General features: G+C 45.7%; 1 protein-coding gene across 1 annotated transcript in view; it reads left to right on the forward strand.

The window, feature by feature from the left end:
• The window catches only part of LOC111956788 (BCAS3 microtubule associated cell migration factor-like), a 401,535-nt gene that overhangs the window by 84,302 nt on the left and 295,844 nt on the right, over positions 1 to 21,389 (forward strand). The window contains 5 exon segments of the mRNA XM_070436727.1: positions 43 to 432; positions 7,346 to 7,504; positions 7,782 to 7,981; positions 9,240 to 9,345; positions 9,535 to 9,806. Of these exon segments, the coding sequence (XP_070292828.1) occupies positions 43 to 432; positions 7,346 to 7,504; positions 7,782 to 7,981; positions 9,240 to 9,345; positions 9,535 to 9,806 (1,127 nt within the window).

Here is a 21,389-nt window from a genome sequence, read left to right on the forward strand (position 1 = left end):
CCCTCTCTCTCCTCCACCACTCCTTCTCTCCTCCTTCCCCAGGTCCAGGACATCTGTTTCAGCCAGGACAGTCGCTGGGTGGTGATCAGCACACTGCGTGGCACCTCCCACGTCTTTCCCATCAACCCCTACGGTGGCGCGCCCTGCACCCGCACACACATGTCCCCCCGCGTGGTCAACCGCATGTCTCGCTTCCAGAAGAGTGCAGGGCTTGAGGAGATAGAGAATGAACTGAACATCAAGCAGGCTGGAGGAGGGAGATGCAGCCCCATCCCCGGGCTCTCCAGCAGCCCCTCGGGGTCCCCACTACACGGTAAGGATAGAGGACACACTCGCTCGTACACAGATGCACACGCACCAAGCAGAGAGCAACATCTCCCTCATGCTCTTACTATTGCACAGTACATAARACCCCACAATACGCAACGTGTTGTGACATGGCTATAGCTGATATGGTGGGTGTGGCAGCACACAGCTCTTCAGACAGCGGCGGCTCCRGTTCCAGTAAGTGACAACAACTGCTGACTGGCTGTCACCTGAGTAGACCTTGTTCTGCTGGGGACTATGACCTGTCTGTTACAGCCTTGGTCCTGTTGGTCAAACACCCCTAGAGCCGCCTGGCCTGGCTGGCACACACACACACACACACACACACTATCACTACCGCGTGGGCACACACACACACACACTATCACTACCGCGTGGGCACACACACCCACTCATACGCAAACACACACCTGTCGACATATACTCATCAGCAAGTTCACAGAGAAAAATCACAGTTCAGGGTCGATGCTGTTTGCAGAACTTCTCAGTTTGCCCTCCCTCCCTGCCTCTCACTGTCAGGGCTTCAGTCATCCATCTCTCCCCTCTCTCTCWGTCTCTCCAGCCGTGGTGCCCTGAATTCCCCTCTCTAGCCTGTTGTCAGCCCCAGAACCTCACCCTTTGGTCCTTTAGTCCTCTCCCACTACTGTTTGTGTGGCTTCTCTCCCCCAGCYTCTGTAATAATGACCACTGGCAGATCACTTAAAACAATGTTAGAAGGACGTTCAAGCCAGAGTGACGTCAAGCCCAGGGAATGTACTGCCGCCGCAGCTTGTCTCGTGCAGGATCTAGTGAGATAAAGTGGAGAGAAGGAGATGGAAGGAGAAAGARGAGGGACAGAGGAAGTAAGAGGGAGTTTAACTCTTGTAGCAGCAGTGAAGGAGGGAGAGAGAAGCAAGAGACTCACACATCACTCCTGTCAACAATTAGGTATCAGTCTCTTCACTGATACCTGTGTGTGTGTGCGCTGCCCCCCAAGGGGTGGCAGATGGCTATATAAATGTTACAGCGTGAAGAAAGACAAAAATACTACTGTTTGAGCAATCGCTTTTCAGGACTTTGATATTTATAGCGTATCTGTTCATTTTTATTGACCTCGGAGGCTGTGATGAAGTCAGCCAGGAATCCGGGGGTTTTCTCTGCATGGTGTGTGTGTGGGGGGAGATCATGACGTCTGCTCTGTCAATATTGTGTTCAACACTTTTATAAGCCATGAAATGTGTGTTCTCCCTACTTCCACTCACTCCACAACCAGCACTGCAGCTGTAATGAATGACTGTATCAAAGTGAATATKTCTCTGGTCATAGGAGTAACGAAATGAATTGGTGCATGAGTTTCACATGAGTTGCAGTGATATAATGTATTGGGCCTATAGCCTACTGCACAAACCTAAATGCTACATTACTGTTTTTAATTGTTTAATGTTGCGTAGGCTTACGTTTTTTAAGTCATCAATGTTTAAGTCAAAATCTGAGTGGTAGATCTTGGCTTGCATTTTGACTATAAGTGACCTTGACTGTAACTGTTTTCCCATCAGTCTGAAGTTTGTGTTGCATGAGTTTCAGAATGATTTGGCAGCATCCTGTTGTGTTGCTTTGCAACGCCGATCTTGTCATTTTAGTCTGTTTCCGAGTGTTGAGGCTAGATGATTTATCCTGTTTGCGCGGACCCCAAAAAACTTTGCTTGTGTGCTGTCTGTTTTGTGAACAGGTTGTTTCTTGGTCTYGAATCTGGGCGTCAGAAACATGGGTAATGAATCAGTCAGACTAGCCACAACAGCTGYCCTCTGATTGTCCTCTGTGACAACACATTGATTTTGGGGAAGGAACTAGGAAAAGTACACATCCTTCAGAGCTGCCAGGCCACTTTAAAAATAGAAGGCTACAATTGGGCTTTTTTCTCTCTCTCTCTCCGTTTAAATATGGAATCCTGCTATTTATTCTCAAGTCCTGTTTTAACCCTTGACCTTTGACCTTTGCCAGTGGATCCTCAGAGGAATGGATGACCTGATGTCTCTAATGATTAAATTGAACTGAGACAGTGTATTCAATTAAGAGCCCTGTGGCATGTAAAACATCTTCCCAGCGTGAAATAGTTCCCAATCATTCTGATTTGTGTTCTGATTGTGAGGTCATGCTGTAATATTTCTCCCAGCTTGATTCATTGCACGTGCATCACTTTATGTGGATGGCTGAGTTCATGGGAACGTTTTCAMGCTGTGAGAAATATTACAACATGACGCCACAATCAGAACGATTAGAAACTATTTCATGCTGGGAAAGTTTTTACATGACACCCTGCGTGGGCATGAATTTTAAGCCCGAGCCCTACTCATGCCCGCAACGTTCAGGCCCAATTTGCTTCTTCTGAATTTAAGGCCTGGCCCTGCCCGAAACCCAAAACTCAAGGAACATAATTATTTTCTGTAAATTTGACGAGGTTGAAGTATTTCTGACACCATGTTATGATCCTAGTCAGATATGACTGTACTGCTCAGCAGAGCACGAGCAAATGGCTGAGCTTCAAAATGTTACTGATCAATTTTGTGATACCTGAGCCCTGCCCGTGCCTTAGTTATTGATGAAAAGCAGGCCCAACCCGGCCCTAACCCCATGTATAATGTTTGTCTCGGGTCAGGGAGCAGAGCTCTAATTCAGTGGACCCATTGTTTTATTTATTTTATTTTTATTTAACCTTTATTTAACTAKGCAAGACAGTTAAGAACAAATTCTTATTTTATTGTCCCTAATGTCCCTAATTTTATTGTCCCTAATAATGTCCATGTAACAATGTGAAGGACTGTTTGACAATCGTTTTAGACTTCTATTCGCACATCAGTCATATAGCTTAGCTGTAGACATAGTTTCTAAAGTAGCTCACACAACCTGAACCTGCAAGAGTGCTCTGTTGCTCAAATGCTTAGACATCAACGATACTGTACATATTTGATTTTTGGAGTAGATGTTTCATGTAAACCAATGTGTTTGTTTTAAACTGGCGTGTAGGGTTTTAGTAGACTAGTTGTCTGTGGTCATTGAGTCTGGCTGATTTGGGGTCAGTGTCTGACTGTCGACAAGAGTGGCCTCGCTCTGCTGTGCTTCTGTCAATGTCAGACACATTTCAGTCCAAACACTCCTGTGGTTGAAGGAGAAGTTCTGCTGTGCTTCTGTCAATGTCAGACACATTTCAGTCCAAACACTCCTGTGGTTGAAGGAGAAGTTCTGCTGTACTGAATCCACTACTATTCCGTTCAACAGGAGCAAAATGCAAAAAGAAAATAGATAATAGAGGTTAGTGAAGTGTGTGTCCACTCCCATGGTTCATTGAGTGTGTGTGTGTCCCCTCACGTCCGTGTGTGTGTGTCCCCTCACGTCCGTGTGTGTGTGTCCCCTCACGTCCGTGTGTGTGTGTCCACTCACATCTGTGTGTGTGTGTGTTTGTGCATGCGCCCATGTGTTTGCAGCTTGGGTCAAACAGTCCAAGTCATGAAACATCAACACTTGACTGTTCGTCTGTTAGTGGGGATGCTGATTTCTCCTGGTGGCCTGTATAGATGGCTTGGTGGTTCATTGTGGATCCACAGTCAACTAGTCATGTGGTTTCTGTCCCACATTCAGAGGCCGCAGCGCAGGGCAAAACAAAGTTCAAGGGGAAACTGTTAATTCACTGTTGAAAAGGGTTACTTCCTCTGTGCTATTACAAGCCAACACAGAGCTTGTTTGGATTTTCAGGGTTCTTTAATCCTTCACAACACCCTTTTCTGTCAGTCATCGTCCTCCGGCCAAAAMACAGTCAGCGTGTAACGGACGCCGCTCGTACGATGATGGCATTTGCTGTGTGTCCCAAATGGCACCATTTTCCCTTTATAGTGCATTACTTTTGACCAGATCCCTAGCCCTATGGGCCCTGGTCAGAAGTAGTCCACTATAAAGGGAAAAGGGTGCCGTTTTGGATACAGGCATTACCTCGGAGGGGTTGGTAACTAACTAACGTCACGCTAGCGAGGCGTGACACGTTTACGACTTGACCCTCTGACCCAGGGCTTGTCCGAGAGTTTCTAAAATTAGAGATTTTTAAACGCTCACTTTGAAGTGCAGGACACACTGATTTTCTTCACCGTTCGTAAAACATGAAGTTTGATGCTGTGTGCTCCCCAGTGGCCTATATGACCTCTAATACACACACAGGAAGGCAGGCACACATACTGGAAATGAATATCAGTCACCTCAGCATAGTGACATTTTAAACGTTGTAAAGTGATAGATGAAGGAAGATGTGGTTTGCACCATAAGTGTGGGAGGTCATACAGTTGCTTCTACTATCTGCACATTCCACCATCTGAATAATCCCTACAAGATGGTGCCGATAGAGATGGCAGCTTTGCTTCTAGTCCTTAGGAAACTGTGCAGTATATATATTTTTTTTAATGTATTATTTCTTACATTGTTAGCCCAGAAAACCTTGTGTTATTTCATACAACCGGGAATAACTATTGGATATCAGAGAGATGTCAACTTATCAGCACAAACAGCACTACAACCAGGAATACGACTTACCCAAAGCGGATCCTTTGTCTGCACCTCCCAGGGCATTTRAACTGATTCCAGAGGCCGACCCAAAACAAMGCTGCCGGAGGAGAGGGTGCCCGGAGCGGACTTCTAGTGAGGCTTCGGATGCGCTCACACCAACCAACGCTTCCGAGTATGTTACTAGCTAATGTCCAGTCCCTAGTTAACAAAGTAGATGAAATCAAGTCAAGAGTTGCTTTCCAAAGAGATATCCAGGATTGTAACATAGCCATGTTTCCGTGAAACAGAGTAACTGGGGACATGTTACATTTACATTTAATCATTTAGCAGACGCTCTTATCCAGAGCGACTTTACAATTTGCATTCACCTTCTGATATCCAGTGGAACAACCACTTTACAATAGTGCATCTAACTCTTTTAAGGGGGGGGGGGGGTTAGAAGGATTACTTTATCCTATCCTAGGTATTCCTTAAAGAGGTGGGGTTTCAGGTGTTCCGGAAGGTGGTGATTGACTCCGCTGACCTGGCGTCGTAAGGGAGTTTGTTCCACCATTGGGGTGCCAGAGCACGAACAGTTTTGACTGGGCTGAGCGGGAACTGTACTTCCTCAGAGGTAGGGAGCGAGCAGGCCAGAGGTGGATGAACGCAGTGCCCTTGTTGGGTGTAGGGCCTGATCAGAGCCTGAAGGTACGGAGGTGCCGTTCCCCTCACAGCTCCGTAGGCAAGCACCATGGTCTTGTAGCGGATGCGAGCTTCAACTGGAAGCCAGTGGAGAGAGCGGAGGAGTGGGGTGACGTGAGAGAACTTGGGAAGGTTGAACACCAGACGGGCTGCGGCGTTCTGGATGAGTTGTAGGGGTTTAATTGCACAGGCAGGGAGCCCAGCCAACAGCGAGTTGCAGTAATCCAGACGGGAGATGACAAGTGCCTGGATTAGGACCTGCGCCGCTTCCTGTGTGAGCAGGGTCGTACTCTGCGAATGTTGTAGGCATGAACTACAGGAACGGGTCACCGCCTTGATGTTAGTTGAGAACGACAGGGTTTGTCCAGGATCACGCCAAGGTTCTTAGCACTCTGGGAGGAGGACACAATGGAGTTGTCAACCGTGATGGCGAGATCATGGAACGGGCAGTCCTTCCCCGGAGGAAGAGCAGCTCCGTCTTGCCGAGGTTCAGCTTGGTGGTGATCCGTCATCCACACTGATATGTCTGCCAGACATGCAGAGATGCGATTCGCCACCTGGTTATCAGAAGGGGGAAAGGAGAAGATTAATTGTGTGTCGTCTGCATAGCAATGATAGGAGAGACCATGTGAGGATTTGACAGAGCCAAGTGACTTGGTGTTATAGCGAGAATAGGAGAGGGCCTAGAACAGAGCCCTGGGGACACCAGTGGTGAGAGCACGTGGTGCGGAGACAGATTCTCGCCACGCCACCTGGTAGGAGCCGACCTGTCAGGTAGGACGCAATCCAAGCGTGGGCCGCGCGGAGATGCCCAACTCGGAGAGGGTGGAGAGGAGGATCTGATGGTTCACAGTATCAAAGGCAGCCGATAGGTCTAGAAGGATGAGAGCAGAGTAGAGAGAGTTAGCTTTAGCAGTGCGGAGCGCCTCCGTGACACAGAGAAGAGCAGTCTCAGTTGAATGACTAGTCTTGAAACCTGACTGATTTGGATCAAGAAGGTCATTCTGAGAGAGATAGCAGGAGAGCTGGCCAAGGACKGCACGTTCAAGAGTTGTCRGAGTCCATACAGCCAACAGGATTTTCAGTGCATTGCGCCGACAGGAATAAACKTCTCTCCGTTAAGAAGGGCAGGGGGGTGTATGTTACATGATTAACGACTCATGGTGTAATTGTAACAACATACAGGAACTCAAGTCCTCTTGTTCACCTGACCTAGAATTCCTCACAATCAAATGCCGACCGTWTTATCTCACGAGAACTATCCTCGGTTATCGTCACAGCTGTGTATATCCGCCCGCAAGCAGATACCAAGACGGCCAACAAGGAACTTCACTGGACTTTATGCAAGCTGGAACCATATATCCTGAGGCTGCATTTATTGTAGCTGGGGATTTTAAGAAAGCTAATTTGCGAACATGGATACCTAAATTCTAGAAGTTTATCGATTGCTGTACACGAGCGATTAATCATGGCAAGGCGACTGGAAATATGGCCGAATACAAACAGTGTAGTTATTCCCTCTGTAAGACAATCAAACAAGCAAAGTATCAGTATAGAGACAAAGTGCAGTCACAATTCAGCGGCTCAAACATGAGACGTATGTGGCAGGGTCTACAGACAATTACGGATTAGAAAAAGAAAACCAGCCCCGTCTCGGACATCGACGTCTTGCTTCCAAACAAATTAAATAACTTCTTTGCACGCTTTGAGGACAATACAGTGCCACCGACACGGCCCGCTACCAAAAACTGTGGGCTCTCCTTCTCTGTGGCTGACGTGAGAAACATTCAAACATGTTAATCCTCGCAAGGCTGCCGGCCTAGACGGCATCCCTAGCCGCGTCCTCGGAGCGTGCGCAGACCATCTGGCTGGTGTGTTTATGGACATATTCAACCAATCCCTATTCGGGTCTGCTGTCCCCACATGCTTTAAGATGGCCACCATTGTTCCTGTTCCCAAGAAAGCTAAGGTAACTGAACTAAATGACTCGCCTCATAGCCACCACTTCTGTCATCATGAAGTGCTTTGAGAGACTAGTCAAGGATCATATAACCTCCACCCTACCTGTCACCCTAGACCCTCTTCAATTTGCTTTCCGCCCCAATAGGTCCACAGACGACGCTATCGCAATCACACTGCACACTGCCCTATCCCATCTGGACAAGAGGAATACTTATGTAAGAATGCTGTTCATTGACTACAGCTCAGCGTTCAACACCATAGTACCCTCCAAACTCATCATTAAGCTTGAGACCCTGGGTCTCGACCCCGCCCTGTGCAACTGGGTCCTGGACTTCCTGACGGGCTGTCCCCACGTGGAGAAGGTAGGAAACAACATCTCTACTCCGCTGAGCCTCAACACTGGGGCCCCACAAGGGTGCGTTCTCAGCATTCTCCTGCTCAATGCCAGCAGAACAAAAGAGATGATCGTGGACTTCAGGAAACGGCAAAGGGAGCATCCACATCGACTGGACAGCAGTGGGGTAGGTGGAAAGTTTTAAGTTCCTCGGTGTACATATCACAGACAAACTGAAATGGTCCACACACACAGACAGTGTGGTGAACAAGGTGTAACAGCGCCRCTTCAACCTCAGGAGGCTGAAAAAATGTGGCTTGTCACTGAAAACCCTCACTAACTTTTACAGGTGAACAATTGAGAGCATCCTGTCGGGCTGTATCACTGCCTGGTACGGCAACTGCACTGCCCACAACCGCAAGGCTCTCCAGAGGGTGGTGTGGTCTTCACAACGCATCACCGGGGGCAAACTACCTGCCCTCCAGGACATCTACACCACCCGATGTCACAGGAAGGCACAAAAGATCAAGGACAGCAACCACCCAAGCCACTGCCTGTTCACTCTGCTTTCATCCAGAAGGCGAGGTCAGTACAGGTGCATCAAAGCTGGGACAGAGATTGAAAAACAGCTTTTATCTCAAAGCCATCAGATTGTTAAACTAGCACAGAGTGGTGGCTGCCTACCTACAGACTTGATATCATTGGCCACTTTAATAATGCCACTTTAAGAATGTTTACATATCTCGCATTMCTCATCTCATACGTGTATACGGTATCCTTCACTATCTGTTATTTACTATCTATTGCRTCTTAGCCGCTYTGTCACWGCTCACCCATATTTTTTATACCTATATATTCTTATCCCATCCCTTTACTAGATTGTGTGTATTAGGTTTTGTTGTGGAMTTGTTCAATATTACCTGTTAGATACTGCTGCACTGTCGGATCTAGAAGCATAAGCATTTCGCTGCACTCAAAATAACATCTGCTAACCATGTGTATGTGACCAATAAAATTTGATTTGATCTCTCTTGTTCCTATTGAAAGATTAGTCTGTCCATTACTGGAAGCAAAGGCAGTGTAGTCTTCACTGACATTTTCAAACTCTCCCTCACCCAATCTGTAATACATACATGTTTCAAGCAGACCACCATAGTGCCTGTAACCCTGAATGCCAAGGTAACCTGCCTACATGAGTATTGCCTCGAAGCACTCGCATCTGTAGCCATGAAATGCATTGAAATGCTGGTCACATCAACACCATCATCCCAGACACCCTGGAGCCACACCAATTCGCATACCGCACCAACAGATCCACAGATTACGCAATTTCCATTGCACTACACACTGCTCTTTCCCACTTGGATAAAATGAACACCTACGTGAGAATGCTGTTCATTGACTACAGCTCAGCGTTCAACACCATAGTGCCMTCAAAGCTCATCCCTAAGCTAAGGTCCCTGGGGYTGAACACCAACTTTATCCTGGAGTCCCTGACTGGCCGCCCCAAGGTGGTAAGTGTAGGCAGCAACACATCCAACAAGATACAAATCTGTCGTTCTRCCCCTGAACATGGCAGTTAACCCACTGTTCCTAGGCCGTCATTGAAAATAAGAATTTGTTCTTAAGTGACTTGCCTAGTTAAATAAAGGTAAAATAAAAATAATTCCGCCACGCTGACCCTAAACACAGGTACCCCTCAGGGATGCGTTCTTCTTCCCCTGCTGTACGTCCTGTTCACCCACAACTGCGTGGCCGCCCACGACTCCAACGCCATCATTAGGTTTGCAGATGACACAACGGTGGTAGGCCGGGTCACCGAAGACGTTGAGACAACCTGTGGAGAGGAGGTCAGAGACCTGGCCGTGTGGTGCCAGGACAACAACCTCTTCCTCAACGTCAGTAAGACAAAGGAGCTGATCGGGGACTACAGAAAACAGAGGGCTAAACACTCCCCATTCACATCGACAGGGCTGTAGTGGAGCAGGTTGAGAGCGTCAAGTTCCTTGGTGTCCACATCACTAAGGGCATGGGCCCTCAGATCCTCAAAGTTCTACAGCTGCACCATCGAGAGCATCTTGACTGGCTGCATCACGGCTTGGTTTGGCAACTGCTTGGCATCCAACCGCAAGACACTACAGAGGCTCCAGCCACCCAAGCCACAGACTGTTATCTCTGCTACCGCACGGCAAGCATTACCAAGTCTGAAATGAACAGGACCCTGAACAGCTTCTACCCCCAAGCCATAATACTTCTAAACAAGACCGCTAGCCATCACTAGCCGGCTACCACCCGGCTACTCAACCCTTCACCTTAGAGGCTGCTGCCCTATATACAAAGATATAGAATCACTGGCCACTTTAATAATGTAACACTAGTCACTTTAATAACGTTTACATACTGCTTTACTCATCTCATATGTATATACTGTATTCTATTCTACWGTATTTAGTCAATGCCACTCCAACATTGTTCGTCCTAATATTTATATTTCTTAATTCCATTATTTTCCTTTTAGATTTGTGTATTGTTAGGTATTACTGCACTGGTGGAGCTAGGAACACAAGCATTTCTCTACACCTGCAATAACATCTGCTAAATATGTGTATGTGACCAATAACATTTTGATTTGAAATAGCTAATCAATTGGCTACCCGGACTATATGTATTGACTCTTGCACTGACTATGCGAGCACACACTGGACACGCACACACTGGACACGCACACACTGACACAGCGCACAACACTGACACGCGCACACACACTGGACACGCGCACACACACTGGACACGCGCACACACACTGGCACGCGCACCCACACTGGACACGGCACACACACGGACACGCGCAACACACTGGACACGCACAACACAACTGGACACGCACACACACTGGACACGCACACACACACGTAACATGCACAACATAGATCTGAAGCCACACACACAGACTGCTGTACTGTCTATCTATCCTGTTGTCAATCTATCCTGTTGTAGTCACTTTACTACAAATATGTACAGTACATAGTGACATCAATTACCTTCTATCCCCTGCACATCGACTCGGTACTGGTTCTCCCTGTATATAGCCATGTTATTTTCTACTCCCTATATACATTATAGCCATGTTTTTTAAATGTATTTATTCACTGTATTTATTCCTTTTCACTTTTTATATTTTTTATCTTATCTTTAACTCTGCATTGTTGGAAAAGGACCCATAAGTAAGCATTTCCCTGTTAGTTTGACACATGTTGTCTACGACACGTGACAAATAAAATGTGATTAGATATCTTACCGATTCATAATCATAACTGAAAASTCTTCCTTTTTAACTTATTGTATCATGTAATGTAAAAAAAAATATAGAAAAACTTCAGACTTGCAGTGTATCTGCATGGTGTCTCTGTCTCTCAGCGTGTAGTACCGGTGCTATCCTCTTTGTGGCGCTGTGTTCTCAGAGTTCCTCTTGGCAGRGAGCTGGCCTGGCTCTAAAATGCCAGTCAGGCCTTATTCCACTCCACTGRGAAAGCGATGAAAAGACGTGTAAAGCTTGACTGGCTCATAGTTTTGSCTTGATAGGAATCTAGCCCAACAGAAAGGCCTGGGACGGCTCTGTAATTCCTCCTTCCTTCCTTTTTATGAATGGTCACTTCCTTTCCACTGRAAAACATTCCCCTCGTGAGTTCCACTTTAAAGACACAGTATGTAGGGTAGTTTAGTAATTGTGTTTTGGGTTTCATTTTCATTTTATATTTTTACCGGTGTGAATTTGTCTTGATTTATTGTAGTGTTGTTTTAAAGAGAAGAATCAGTAATGAATATATTATTTTGCTTTAGTCAGATTTTGTTTGATGTTATACACTGTGTGGAACTGAAGAGACCCTAAAGGAGGATTTATGTTTTGTTGCTATCAATGTACATGTTGCCCCTAGACCCCTAATGTATCTGAATACATTCACAGTAGGTGGTGTTTTATGATTCTGCTGTCTCACTGAGACCGAAAGGGATGTTAATGAAATTAAAATAGGGAGCTTTGAAAATATGTGTAATATGTTTTTGTTTCTCAAGTTAACAACCTTGTGTTTATTGGCTTAAGAAATGTCACATTTGGAGAGTAACCATTTCCTCTGAAAATGACAAATCCAAAAAGACCACATCATTTAMATTTACCTACACCTGAGGATGTGCAAGTTCAAATCCTCAATGTAAATAAATGGTAACAGTTTAGAAAATATAAATGAATAAAGTGTGAAGTATAAGCTTGTAGCATTACATAGGTAGTAGTATCAAGATAAGTGTGTGTGGCAGCCAGGCCAGCGCTTTACTGTAGTTGTGTGTTTTTCCTCCTCGCGGTTCGAGGCCCAGCCGGCTACCTACCTCGGCTTGAGTCAATAACGGAGATCTCAGAGTAAAACCACACAGCAATTGAACAAGCCGTTTACTCAAAAAATGTGTGCTCTGTATTTTCTAGTTGGCTGCGAACCAAAAATACACAAGGTGAAGGAATWTGTAACTGTTGCAGCGGTTGGTTGTGGGTATTCATAAAAAATCAAAAAAACTAGTTAAGAACAAATTCTTATTTACAATGACGACCTACCCTGGCCAAACCCGGACGACGCTGGGCCAATCGCCCTATGGGACTTCCAATAACGGCCGGTTGTGATACAGCCCGGGATTGAACCCGCGTCTGTAGTGACTCCTCTAGCACTGCGGTGCCTTAGACCGCTGCGCCAGATTGATCTATAGCTTAATCTCCAACCACTAAAACCCTTATCCTTGGGATTTTGCTGATAATGTTGTAATAAAGTAAATTGACTGTTTCATACTTCTACATGGGTTGAGAGAAATACTGTGGCTTCAACCCGTAGTGCCACACACATAGGCCACTATGTGTTTCTCAATAGAACAGCTTTTACTTTTACAAATTGTAACCTTGTCTCGTTACTCTGGGTTACTTCATAGAAAAAGACAGGCCTCCATTATAGTTACTCATCCCCTGTGTGTTTCTCACTCTCCCTGTGTGTTTCTCACTCTCCCTGTGTGTTTCTCACTCCCCCTGTGTGTTTCTCACTCTCCCTGTGTGTTTCTCACTCTCCCTGTGTGTTTCTCACTCCCCCTGTGTGTTTCTCACTCCCCCTGTGTGTTTCTCACTCTCCCTGTTGTAGCCTGAGTGAGTTGCATTAGCTAAGTGTTTGTTGAACCTCGATGTTGTGGTACTGTAGCCTACTGTCTTTAACTCACTCAATCAGACAAGCTTTTGTGTGTTTTCCTCCTCTGGTAAACCCATCTGATGTCTCTGTATAGGGCAGTGTAGGTTCAGGGATCGGCTGAGACGTGCCGCATTCTGTTTTTTCTTTTCCCCATGGTGAGGAAATTAAAAGGTGACACTTCTCATGACCTGAGTCACTGGCCTGTCAGAGAGCCAACAGAGAGCCAACAGAGAGCCAACAGAGAGCCAACAGAGAGCCAACAGAGAGCCAAGCAGCCTTGCTACGGTACCGCCACTTCCACATGAACACAGGCCACTAAGGCCACAACAATTTTATCACCCTTATGTATTTCGAGCTTGAATGAAAAGTRCTTTACAAATGAAGTTCTGTCATTATATGGGGTGTCTTTGTGTTATGAGAAGGATATAACTGGTTGTGTTACCTATGTTGCCTATGTTGTCAAAATAAAACCCAAGAGATTTGTTGACTATTGGCGTATTTATTTTATTTTATTGTGCGTATGCAATTACATTTTATTTTAAGAGGGAATATAACTGATTTTGTGTTTGGAAGAAGATGGACAATTTTAAAATGTGCTCAACTGCATTSTCTGTTAGGGATTTTGAAAGGAACATTCTCTTGATTTAGATACTGCTGAATTGTGCCAGCTAAATCTAGATGAAAGTGTTCTTGAGGTTGCTACCAGTTATTTAAATGTAACCACCATTGTTATTGGATGATAATGATAAAGTTACCATGCTCCATTTCAATCGAGGATATTTTAAAGACYGGAATGAGTTATCGAATACATTTAAAAGTAGTTACAAAAATAGCAGTCTTTACTTTGGGCTGTGTTTGGAAGCTGAACAGAGAACTGTGGGCCTCTAAAGATGTTGATTAATTAGCTAGCTGTAAAACATGTGGTTGAACCGTGGTAACTTTGATTAAAGGAGGCATGTTCTTGCCAGCCGTGTGTAAGACATTGTGGGCTGATTAGGAAGGGAATAGTTCGTTTTTTTTACATTAGAAATGTAAAGTCACCTGAACAACCAGGACATTTACTCCCAAATATCACCATATGAAGATTGTTGACGGTATATACTGCCTATTGTGGCTCTCATGCTCTCTCTCTCGCTCTCTGTCTGTCCCTCTTTCTCTACCACTGTCTCTCTCTGTGTGTGCCTGGTCCAGACTGTTTCCTCCCCTGCTGGCTAAGGGGTCATGTGGGAGTGTCTGCCAGGCTCACCGGCCCTGTTCCGTTCCTTTCCGGGGAGAGTTCTTCACTCCATCTGAGGGGCGTCCTGGGGGGTGTATCACCGCTCTGTTTACAATCACACACACACACCGACACGCACACACCATTAAGTGCTAGCTTTTTCAGTTCCCCTGTCAGCAGTACTGCAGGATGCCGTTGGTAGTTAAGTGAGTTCTGAGCTGTATGTACTGTACCAGTCAAAAGTTTGGACACCGACTCATTCCAGGGTTTTTCTTTATTTTTACTATTTTCTACATTGCAGAATAATAGTGAAGACATCAAAACTATGAAATAACAAATATGGAATTATGTAGTAGCCAAAAAATGTGTTAAACAAATCAGAATATATTTTATTTTTGAGAATCTTCGAAATAGCACCATTTTCCTGACAGCTTTGCACACTCCTGGCATTCTCTCAACCACCTTCATGAGATAGTCAACTGGAATGCATATCAATTAAAGATTAAAAAATTATTTTGTGGAATTTCTTTCCTTAATGCATTTGAGCCAATTAGTTGTGTTGTGACAAGGTAGGGGGTATACAGAAGATACCCTATTTGGGAAAAGACCAAGTCCTATTATGGCAGAACAGCTCAAATAAGCAAAGAGAACGACAGTCCATCATTACTTAAGACATGAAGGTCAGTCAATACGGAACATTTCAAGAACACTGACATTTTCTTCAAGTGCAGTCGCAAAAACCATCAAGCGCTATGAAGAAACTGGCTCTCATGAGGACCACCAAAAGAAAGGAAGATCCAGAGTTACTTCTGCTGCAGAGGATAAGTTCATTAGAGTTAACTGCACCTCAGATTGCAGCCCAAATAAATGCTTCACAGAGTTCAAGTAACAGACACATCTCAACATAAACTGTTCAGAGGAGACGGCATGAATCAGGCCTTCATGGTCAAATTGCTGCAAAGAAACCAATACTCAAGGTCACCAATAAGAAGAGACTTACTTGGGCCAAGAAACACGAGCAGTGGACTTTACACCGGTGGAAATCTGATGTGTCCAAATTTTGCTTCCAACCACCGTGTCTTTGTGAGACGCCGAGTACGTGAACGGATGATCTCCGCATGTGTGGTTCCCACCGTGAAGCATGGAGGAGGTGTGATGGTGTGCTTTGCTGGTAACACTGTCTGGGATTTATTTAGAAGTCAAGGCAAACTTAACCAGCATGGCTACCACAGCATTCTGCAGCGTTACCCCATCCCATCTGGTTTGCGCTTAGTGGGACTATCATTTGTTTTTCAACAGGACAATGACACAAACACACCTCCAGGCTGTGTAAGGGCAATTTGACTAAGAAAGAGCGTGATGGAGTGCTGCATCAGATGACCTGCCCTCAACAATCCCCGACCTCAACCCAATTGAGATGGTTTGGACCGCAGAGTGAAGGAAAAGCAGCCAACAAGTGCTCAGCATATGTGGGAACTCCTTCAAGACTGTTGGAAAAGCATTCCAGGTGAAGCTGGTTGAGAGAATGCCAAGAGTGTGCAATGCTGTCATCATTTGATTTGTTTAACACTTTTTTTGGTTACTACAGTACATGATTCCATGTGTGTTAATTCATAGTTTTGTTGTCTTAACAATTTTTCTACAATGTATAATAAAAAATAAAGAAAAAAACCTTGAAATGGTAGGTGTGTCCAAACTTTGACTGGTAATGTATGTTTGAGAGGTTCCTGGCTGGTTACCTCTGAACTACATGGACATAATCCCGTTACTGCCTGCCTGGTCCCGTTGATCACAGACACATAGCTGTGGAGGGCCCAGGCCCATTGATCAGCCCTGCAGATAGACATTCACATCCAGACCCTCTACCATGGCTCTCTTGTTCTCCCCATCTCAACCTCCACCACAATCTCTGGTATTGCTTTTTCTCTCCCTCCACCACTCTCTTGTATTGCTTTCTCTCGTTCTCTGGTGGTGGCAGCATCAAGCTGTGGAGATCTTTTTCAGTGGCAGGGAGTGGGAGACTAGTCAGGATTGATGAATGGAGCAAAGTACAGAGATCCTTGATGAAAACCTGCTCCAGAGCGCTCAGGACCTCAGACTGGGGCGAAGGTTCACCTTCCAACAGAACAATGACCTTATGGGCACAGCCAAGACAACACAKGAGTGGCTTCGGGACAAGTCTCTGAATGTCCTTGAGTGGCCCAGCCAGAGCCCGGACTTGAACCCRATCGAACATCTCTGSAGAGACCTGAAAATRGCTGTGCAGMGACGCTCCCCAKMCAACYTGMCAGAGCTTGAGAGGATCTGCAGAGAAGAATGGGAGAAATTCCCCAAATAMAGGTGTGCCAAGCTTGTAGCGTCATACCCAAGAAGAGGCTGGGGGCTGTAATCGCTGCCAAAGGTGCTTCAACAAACTACTGARTAAAGGGTCTGAATACTTGTGTGATATTTGTTTTTTTATTTGTTATACATTTTCAAAAATGTCTATAACCCTGTTTTTGCTTTGTCATTATGCAGTATTGTGTGTAGATTAATGAGGGAAAAAATGTATGTAATCCATTTTAGGATAAGGCTCAAACATAACAAAATGTGGAAAAAGTGAAGGGGTCTGAATACTTTCCGAATGCACTGTATATTTTTTTATTAACGGTCCCATGAGTGTCCCAAATTACGTCTCCCAAAACAAACTTCCATCATGGATGGTTTGTGGAAAGGCCATTTTCACACCGGTTGGCTTGAGCTCCCCTCGCCTATATAGCAGCCTTAACATAGCAGGCAGGTAGAGACTGTAAAAGCGAGGAAACCGAGGAGGATGGTGACGGGAGAAGCCTTGGCCCTGCTCCGGTGCTCCGTCTTTACCTGCGACTCACTCTGATGGCTTTTCCACAAATGTATTTTTATGATACTTTGGGAAAACAGTAAATCTTGTGAAGTTTATTTTCTTTGCAGCATCTGTSTTTTATAAGGGTTCTTCTAATTTGTTTTCACTTTGTCATCTGGGATCCCCTTTTTGTCTTTCTACTCCTCCTTTCTTTCTCTCTCTCTTTCTTCTGTCCTTCCTTCCTTCCCTGGGAGTTAGTATTTTAATAATGATAGTTTGGGGAATTGCCATCGCAGGGCTGGTTTGACGTGACAACAAAACTTCAGCTCTGCAGAGTAGCTATTGTTCCTCTCTCCTCATCACCCCCCCCCTTTCTCTCCTTCACTTTAATCCCTACCTCCTGTGCCCCCACCCCTCCCTCACTCCCTCCCAACTTCCCTCTTTATTATAACATGCCTGGGAAACTTGGACAAGCAAGGAAGGCATGAATGGATAAAACGGTATACACTAGGTGTACAAAACATTAGGAACACCTTCCAAAAATTTAGTTGCACCCCCTTTTGCCCTCTGAACAGCCTCAATTTTTCGGGGCACAGATTCTAACAAGGTGTCGAAAATGTTCCACAGGGATGCTGGCCCATGTTGACTCCAATGCTTCCCACAGTTGTGTCAAGTTGGCTAGATGTCCTTTTGGGTGGTGCACCATTCTTGATACACACAGGAAACTGATGAGCTTGAAAAACCCATCAGCGTTGCAGTTCTTGACACACTCAAACTGGTGCACCTGGCACCTACTACCATACCCTGTTCAAAGACACTTAAATCTTTTGTCTTTCCAATTCACAATCCATGTTTTAATTGTCTCAAGCCTTAACAATCTTTATTTAACCTGTCAGGTGTTACTAATGTTTATACACTCTGTGTAGATCAAAGTATTCCCTAGCTGAGCATCCACTGCTTTCTCTCCATCTGTCTCTCTCTCTCTCTGAGTGCTCCTCTTTGCTCTACTTGCTTTTTCACAGTCAAGTCCGCGTGCAAACAATTCAAATTCAACATGAAAATATTTGTCAACAGCTGCAAAGTCTAGACACTTTTTTTTCTTCTCGGAAACGGCCAAGCTCATTTCTTGTGTGCATCGGATGCAAATCGGGCAGCAAAAGCGAGATATCTGTGACAGGGCCGAGAGGGAMACCGAGAGACGGAGAGACGCTGTTTAGATGAGGATGCAAATTGGTTCGGAACGGGAGGGAGAGAGGGATGTAGAGGAGGATGGAAGGATAGAGGTAGAGAGAGGGAGGGATGTAGAAAAGCATGGAGGGAAAGACGTAGATATAGAGGGAGCTAAGTAAACTCTGAAGGGAGATTTAGTGAGGGAGTGATAGAGAGAGCAGGCCGGGTCAGGTGACATGCTGACCTCTGGTGGGAGCCTTGGCTGGACTGGCCCGGGTGGATTTGCATTGATGGATCTTCTTTCCATGGGGCTGTCATGTATCAGTGCTCAGGCACATCACGCCCCAGTCATTAATCAAATCATGGCCCCATCTCGCTCCCTCGCTAGGCTAGCTATCTCTCTGCCAGACACTCTCCTCTCTCTCCCCCTCAGACAAGCAGATATCCAGGATGTGTTGAGGATATCGTCTTCTGCCCATGCATGGTTTTCACCACTTTCCATTCATCCCTGTCCTCTCCTCACTGACTGGCCTCTGAAGAGTTTGGCCTCTTAGATCCTTGGATTGAATAACGGAGGGGGGATATGTGAGGGGGCGGGTGTAGTGGTCCAGTTAACAGCCACGGTAGCTCCACCAAAGTCAACTACACCTGTTCCTCTTTGGTTTGTCAGGGGTGAGGGGGTTAATGTGGTGCACGCAGACACAGAGAGAGAGAGAACGATTGAGAGAGGGAGAGGGGGGAGAGAGACAGAGAGAAGAAAAAGATTTGGAAAGAGAGAGCGGCAGGTTGAAGTGTCCTGTTGGAAGGATGCTAAATTCATTAAGATTTTTTCTTCCTCCTGTCCTACGTTTAGGCCAGCTGTAGCACCATTATGGCTTTACAGGCTGCTTCCTGTTCAAATTCCTCTTATGTTTTCCTGCTCTTCCACACAAAAGGTGGCTGCGCTGGGGGTGTAGTGCTTTTGAAATGTGAAGGGCCCTTGAGAGCCCAGGGCCACTGTTTCTCTCTGTCGGGTTGGAGAGACGGAGAGGCTCCGAGGCCAAGCGAGGAGGAGGCCTGCATTCCAAGTGGCACCCTATTCCCTACATAGTGCACTACTTTAGACCAGAGCCCCATGAGGCCTGGTTAAAAGTAGTGTACTATAAAGGGAATTGGGCTCCATTTGGGATGCAAACAAAGTTTGTATAACGTCCTGCTCTCCAAAGGCCCTGCTGTATTGCTGGGCCTCCACATCTAAATGGTCTCTTTTTGGATTAACACAAAGACATTATTTGGCCGCACTAATGAAACACAGAGAAACACTTTAATGATCTAAACCTCCTTCTCCCATCACTGCTTTGATTCCAATAATAATCCCAACCCTCTCCTTCTTCATTGTGCTGTTTTTGTAGCTTGTTTTCTTTTGTCTCTTTGTCCATGCCCCCCCCCCCCGTTATGCTTTTAAACTCAATGGTTGTCGCCTTTCAGATGCAACAATGGAGAAAGGAAAACATTCAGATAAAGATCATTGAGATTTGGTGCTGAAGGTTATGCTGTTTTTCTGCGGTAGCACTTAAACTTGAATCTTTGTAAGACCACAGATTGTATTGTAAAATACATAATAGTATATTCTAAGTTGAAGTGTGTCGTGATGGAGCGTAGAGCTTATGGAGAAAATGGTAAATCCTGTTCCCCTTATTGTCTTTAGTGAATGAGTATTATTTATATTGAACAAGTTATTGTGATTTAAGAATTATATGGAACTAATGTTGAGAGTTATGATCAGGTCAACCATCACGCAGAGTGTTTTCCGTTCTGCTCAGATGACCTACATATTTACTACAGCTGAAGGTGGCACTTCATATTATATTCACTGTACAACTTCAAAGGAATATATTCTGTGGATCATGAAATAGTGTCTCATCAAATAGTTCCAACTCAGCTGCTGATACCAGGTATGGTGTGGTGGACATAAGAACCTGCCTGAGACGTTGGTGAAACCAGGTATGGTGTGGTGGACATAAGAACCTGCCTGAGACGTCAGACGTTGGTGAAACCAGGTATGGTGTGGGTTGGACAATAAGACCTGCCTGAGACGTTGGTGAAACCAGGTATGGTGTGTGGACATAAGCCTGCCTGAGACGTTGGTGAAACCAGGTATGGTGTGGTGGACATAAGAACCTGCCTGAGACTTGGTGAAACCAGGTATGGTGTGGTGGACATAAGAACCTGCCTGAGACGTTGGTGAAACCAGGTATGGTGTGGTGGACATAAGAACCTGCCTGAGACGTTGGTGAAACCAGGTATGGTGTGGTGGACATAAGAACCTGCCTGAGACGTTGGTGAACCCAGGTATGGTGTGGTGGACATAAGAACCTGCCTGAGACGTTGGTGAACCAGGTATGGTGTGGTGGACATAAGAACCTGCCTGAGACGTTGGTGAAACAGGTATGGTGTGGTGGACTAAAGAACTGCCTGAGACGTTGGTGAAACCAGGTATGGTGTGGTGGACATAAGAACCTGCCTGAGACGTTGGTGAAACCAGGTTGGTGGTGGATAAGAACCTGCCTGAGACGTTGGTGAAACCAGGTATGGTGTGGTGGACATAAGAACCTGCCTGAGACGTTGGTGAAACCAGGTATGGTGTGGTGACATAAGAACCTGCCTGAGACGTTGGTAACCAGGTATGGTGTGGTGGACATAAGAACCTGCCTGAGACTTGGTGAAACCAGGTATGGTGTGGTGGACATAAGAACCCTGCCTGAGAGTTGGTGAAACCAGGTATGGTGTGGTGACATAAGAACCTGCTGAGAGTTGGTGAAACCAGGTTGGTGTGGTGGACATAAGAACCTGCCTGAGACATGGTGAAACCAGGTATGGTGTGGTGGACATAAGAACTGCCTGAGACGTTGGTGAAACCAGGTATGGTGTGGTGGACATAAGAACCTGCCTGAGACGTTGGTGAAACCAGGTATGGTGTGGTGGACATAAGAACCTGCCTGAGACGTTGGTGAAACCAGGTATGGTGTGGTGGACATAAGAACCTGCCTGAGACGTTGGTGAAACCAGGTATGGTGTGGTGGACATAAGAACCTGCCTGAGACGTTGGTGAAACAGGTTGGTGGGTGGTGACATAAGAACCTGCTGAGACGTTTGGGA

This window comes from Salvelinus sp. IW2-2015, linkage group LG4p (genome assembly GCF_002910315.2).
Source record: "Salvelinus sp. IW2-2015 linkage group LG4p, ASM291031v2, whole genome shotgun sequence".
NCBI lineage: Eukaryota > Metazoa > Chordata > Actinopteri > Salmoniformes > Salmonidae > Salvelinus > Salvelinus sp. IW2-2015.